At 37.7% G+C, this 5,128-nt stretch overlaps 1 protein-coding gene across 1 annotated transcript; it reads left to right on the top strand.

The window, feature by feature from the left end:
• Window positions 1–1,136: 1,136 nt before the first annotated feature.
• Window positions 1,137–4,025, top strand: LOC143587823 (protein PIN-LIKES 3-like). The gene is made up of 10 exons (XM_077068999.1): window positions 1,137–1,303; window positions 1,447–1,526; window positions 1,599–1,723; window positions 2,352–2,473; window positions 2,558–2,713; window positions 2,789–2,878; window positions 2,966–3,066; window positions 3,454–3,506; window positions 3,573–3,758; window positions 3,881–4,025. The coding sequence occupies exons 1-10, from the start codon at window positions 1,169–1,171 to the stop codon at window positions 4,003–4,005; spliced, it is 1,173 nt and encodes a 390-aa protein (XP_076925114.1). The 5' UTR covers window positions 1,137–1,168; the 3' UTR covers window positions 4,006–4,025.
• The last annotated feature ends 1,103 nt before the right edge of the window (window positions 4,026–5,128 follow it).

The following is a 5,128-nucleotide window of genomic DNA, read 5'->3' as shown; positions in this document are numbered from 1 at the left end:
AAGGTTTACAGAGGGTTAAAACACCACACCCTACTAATACCCACTATCCACCACCACCACCCACCGTTCGCCAGCACTACCCATCCACTGTCTGCCACTACCACCGTCCAGCACCACCACCCACCCCCAGTCCGCCATTACCCCTGTCCACCGCCACCACCACCCACCAACACCGCCTACAACCACCACCTCCACCAACCATACCGCCTTCTACCACTACCACCATCACCTATCGTCCGCCACCACCACCCACCACTACCACTATCACCGTCCAGTACCAGCACCCACTACCACAGTTCGTACACCACCATAAGTTTATTTTAGCAATCTACAGACGTTAAAAAACAAACAGTCTTCTTCTTGTAAAATGCAGACGTTTGGTCCACATCTTCTTCTACAGATGTCTGTCTGCACATGTGGTCCGCAGACTGCATGCATTTTACCTCTGAAAAATAAACATCCAACTTGACTTGCACGTTTTTCCTCTTCTAGTAAAACCATTACACATGCACTAATAGTAAATTAATAAATCAACCCATTAGTGTAACGTGATAACTAGTTAGAGCATTCTCAACCTATCACTCATCCTTATTTTTATAATTACACTAAAATAAACTACATTTCTCTCTCCTGCTCAATTAAATAATATTTTTTTTATAAATTTATCATTATAGTTTTCTATATTCTCCACTCACAACCAATTCAAAAAAATATTAAAAAGTAAATAGGGGCAAACTTTGTTTCCTCATACAAATAACCACTACCTTTTTTCACTCTACCCTATAATTTACACTCATAACCACTCAAAACTCCACCTTATAATTTGCAAACTTCCCTTACATACTTATAGGGGATTGGATGAGAATATTCTTAGTGTCACTAAAGTTATAGGATAAAATGAACCGTTTATCAATTTGGCAAGTCCGGCCAACAACATACAGTTTGGTTTACTATTTCTCTAAACCATAGTCATTAGTTTGGGTAAGAAATTCCTTGAACATATACATGCATCTTTTTTAAGTGACTTGATAGAATCCCAATATTGTCCCCACATGAATAATATTCCACTTATTGTTAGATTTAAATATTGCATACCAACCTTAACTTCATAATCTACATGAAGATTTTTAGTTTTCTTCTCCGGAATTTGCAACAGTTTGTTCTAAGGATGGGGTTTGTAGATCTGTTTTCTGCTGCTTCTATGCCTATTCTCAAAGTACTCATCGTCACTGCACTTGGCTCTTTTCTAGCTTTGGATTCTGTTGATATCTTTGGACAAAGTACAATAAAGCAAGTCCATAAGGTAAGTTCTTGATTTTTCATTAAGTAATCAATAAAGTGCAACTATGGTAAATACAAAATTGCATTTTTCTGATTCAAGAATATTGCAGACTTGTTTCAACATTCACTTTTTCTGAATAATTAATATACTTTCTGTGTGATCAGCTTGTGTTCTTTGTGTTCACTCCATCACTTGTGGGAAGCAATCTAGCTAGAACAATCACTCTTGAAAGTGTCATTTCTATGTAAGTTTACTTCCTTTTGTTGGTTTAAACTTATTAAGTCATTGTTTGAAGATCAACTGTTAAAAATTGCAGGTGGTTTATGCCTGTCAGTATTCTTCTGACATTCATAATTGGATCAGCACTTGGGTGGGTGCTTTTGATCATCACTAGACCCCCTCAACATCTAAAGGGCCTCATTCTTGGTACTTGTGCAGCAGGTAAATTACTTGTACCGTACAATCCCTAAAGGATTAAAGGGAAATGCTTAGAAGAGTATGTCAGTTTAAACACTATGGCTGTGGGACTAGCCCACATGATAATTGTCAAAGTCTTTTAGGTGAGAGATGTTGGGTTCAATCCCAGACAAGGAGTGAAACTGGCGTAACTTAGGAATAAGTAGTAGAGGTAACATTTACGTTATAGAAAGAGTTTAAACACTATCATTTCAGTTTGTATTAGTATTAGTGGACACTGGACACTTTAGTACGTGGCAGGAAGTTATTGTTGTCTTATATTTATTAAAATATATTGTAAGCCTGAAAGAAGTTTGAGAAAGAATCACCATATTATTATACTTTCATCTTAGATTAAATCAGGTTAGCATAGCTTACATTTCGTTAGGAAGCTATAGCCATCATATAAACTTGGTGCGTGAGGTTAGAAATCTGCAGTGCTAGAGGACACTTGCTGAACACAGGCTTATTAGTAGTTGTAAAAGTCGATATCATTTTGTCAACTTCTCTGGTCGACATGGCCTTGATTTTCCCATTAAACGCCTCTAGATCGATAAAAGGAATTTTGGATTGTGATTATGGTTTTGATTATGATTATGATCATGCTTGACAGGAAACCTGGGAAGCTTGCCAATGATCATAATACCGGCTGTATGCAAAGAGAAAGGCAGTCCCTTTGGCGATCCTAATGTCTGTCATGAGTTCGGCATGGCTTATGCTTCACTATCTATGGCAGTATGTATTTTTACTCCGAAAGTTTTTAAATTCACCATCTATGGTAGTATATATATCCATCAATCTTAATGATAAATTCATCAGATTGGAGCTCTCTTTCTGTGGACTTACGTTTACAACCTAGTACGCATATTCTCAGTTAACTCCCAAGATTCGGGTAACAATGTTGTGGCTTCTGTCCTGACTGAAAGTTTGCTTCCATCATCTTCATCTACTGTTAACATGAATGGGAAATGGAAGGTCTATTTATCTTTTTTCGCTTTTGATGCTAAGACTCATTGCTCACCTCAAATATGAAAACATAATGTGCATCAGGTGACAACAGAAAAGATTAAACAACACTTGGGGAACTTTTCCAGACAGGTTAACTTGAAAGCTGTGTTTACGCCAGCAACCACTGGAGCGGTACACTGCTTAATGTTAATAAACCACTGTCTATAGTTATTTATCCGTCAAGCATAACAATTTGTCAATTTGTGTTTAATCTTAAAGATTGTGGGCTTCATGATTGGAACAATCCCGCCAATGCGCAGGCTACTAATAGGCACCACGGCTCCCCTTAGAGTGATCCAAGATTCTGCATCTTTAATAGGGTACAGTCTCAGATTTTCAGGGTCTCATAATATTTCAAAATTCATTTTGTGAGTCAGAAGATCTACATGGTTTATTATTTCTAGGCGTGTTTTTTAGATGTTTGTGTACTTCTAGGTAGTTCGCTACCCCAATAAGCGAGCTTGTTGGGTGGCAAGTGTATGCATTCTGATTGTCACCTAAGTGGAAAACTGCACAAGAAAAGTTAAAAAGAGTTTGTTTGCATGGGTAGCAAACTGCCTAGAAGTACAACAACATTCGAAAAACGACTAAAAGTACTTAGATTAATCCTAAACCACCTACGAATCCATAAAAATATCCCTATGATGAGAATGGGACCCACATAACAAAAGAACTAATGGATCCTATTGATGATCATGTTGTACTAGGGACGCAGCAATCCCAACCATGACATTGATTATGGGCGGTAACCTCTTAAGAGGTAAACACAAAACTTAAATCGACAATCAGCGTATTCAGTTGCTTGAGGTATAGATGTAATTTTCAGGTCTCAAAGGATCTGGCATCTCATCGTCACTTATCGTTGGAATAGTAGCTGTGCGGTTTATCTTCTTGCCATGTTTTGGAATTTTAATCGTCAAAGGAGCAATTTACATTAGCTTAGTGCATTTAGAACCTCTCTATCTTTTCGCTCTTCTACTACAATATGCGCTTCCACCAGCCATAAACATTGGTATGTGTTGGGGCGGCTGATTTTGTTACTACTTGTTAATCATAGTCATCTCTAAGATAGTTATAATATACTCTAATTTTATTGAATTTTTGCACTAGTTTGTGAGATTGTTCATATGGCAGGTACAATTACACAACTATTTGGAGCTGGTGAGACCGAGTGTTCCGTGATTCTGTTGTGGGCCTATGGTTTGGCATCGCTTTCACTTACCGTTTGGTCGACGTTTTTCATGTGGCTCGTGGCTTAGTTATCAAAACATTGGTGTTTTAAGTTGTTTGATTTTGTATCTCAGAATCTTTGTCGATAATTTTTCGTTTTTTAATTGTTTATATGATGGTTTCGAATGACAAATCCAATCCTTGGAAAGATAGAAGTAATGAAATTTAGCCTATGAGGCCTGGTCAATCTAGCTTCTGTCCTGAAATATTCTTTCATTTAGACTCTAAACCGTTATATTTGAACTACATATCATAAGACGATGAGAACGAGTCTGACTGAGTGTATTTGAACCGACCAATATTGGTCAACAGGGTCGGATTTGGGCCTGATGAGAACGAGTTTGATTGAGTGTATTTGAACCGACCAATATTGGTCATTGGTCAATGATGACCAATGGGTCAATGTTGGTCAGTGAGGGTTAATATTATTAACTGCCTAACTGGTTACTAATGGAGTCAAATAAGGTCAATGATGGTCCAACATAACCACCGTAACTCATAAAGACATGTATGGCTTATATTGGTAAATTATGCTTGACAATAGTCAATATATTTTTCAATGGTTGTTAGCCAAGAGCTATTTTTGCTCATTAGGCTATGCGTAGTGGAGAGGCTACAAATAGGGGTGAATTGTGACACGTGCCGCCCAGTCAGCAAAGGATGAGAATTTATTTTTGGGTATATTGGTGGGGGCTATAAATTGGGCACACAATATCTTTTTTTTATTATTTTCTTTTTATAATTAAACTAAACAAATAAAAAACAATTTATTTAAATAATTAAATAAAAATGCATTAAAATTAAAAAGAAATACAAAAAAAAACATAACTATAAAAAATACATAACTAAAAATATAAAAAAAAAACATGCGCTTGGGGGGTTTAGGCCTTCTTTTGGCTCATGATGTTGGGGTTTACGCTTTTGTAGCGTCGAGGGCTCAGTCTTGGAAGCTGCAGAATCACATCTTAAGGGATAGCGGAGTTGTCGACCTGGACTCAGACTACGTGCAGGCCCTGGAACGCCTAAATGGCGCTCTCCCAGACTTTGACATTGGCGGTTTCTCTAATAAGGACACCGCCCCACCAAAGCCTCAAAAAACTTTGGCGAATGCCCTTTTTGGCAAAATCGCTCAGAGCCTGGGAGAAGTTTTTG

Source organism: Bidens hawaiensis, unplaced genomic scaffold (assembly GCF_021521415.1).
Source record: "Bidens hawaiensis isolate Kalapana, Puna unplaced genomic scaffold, B.hawaiensis_p1.1 tig00035897_1, whole genome shotgun sequence".
Lineage (NCBI taxonomy): Eukaryota > Viridiplantae > Streptophyta > Magnoliopsida > Asterales > Asteraceae > Bidens > Bidens hawaiensis.
Note: the sequence above shows the minus strand (reverse complement) of the source record. Positions and strands in the feature narration are given on the sequence as shown.

What these genes read in the sequence shown, in the direction of transcription:
- LOC143587823 (XM_077068999.1), top strand. Translation starts at nt 1,169, where the DNA reads ATGGGGTTTGTAGATCTGTTTTCTGCTGCTTCTATGCCTATTCTCAAA. An exon ending in GATTCTGCATCTTTAATAGG is followed by an intron (nt 3,067 to 3,453) that starts GTACAGTCTCAG and finishes ATGTTGTACTAG; the next exon opens with GGACGCAGCAATCCCAACCA. An exon ending in GGGCGGTAACCTCTTAAGAG is followed by an intron (nt 3,507 to 3,572) that starts GTAAACACAAAA and finishes TGTAATTTTCAG; the next exon opens with GTCTCAAAGGATCTGGCATC.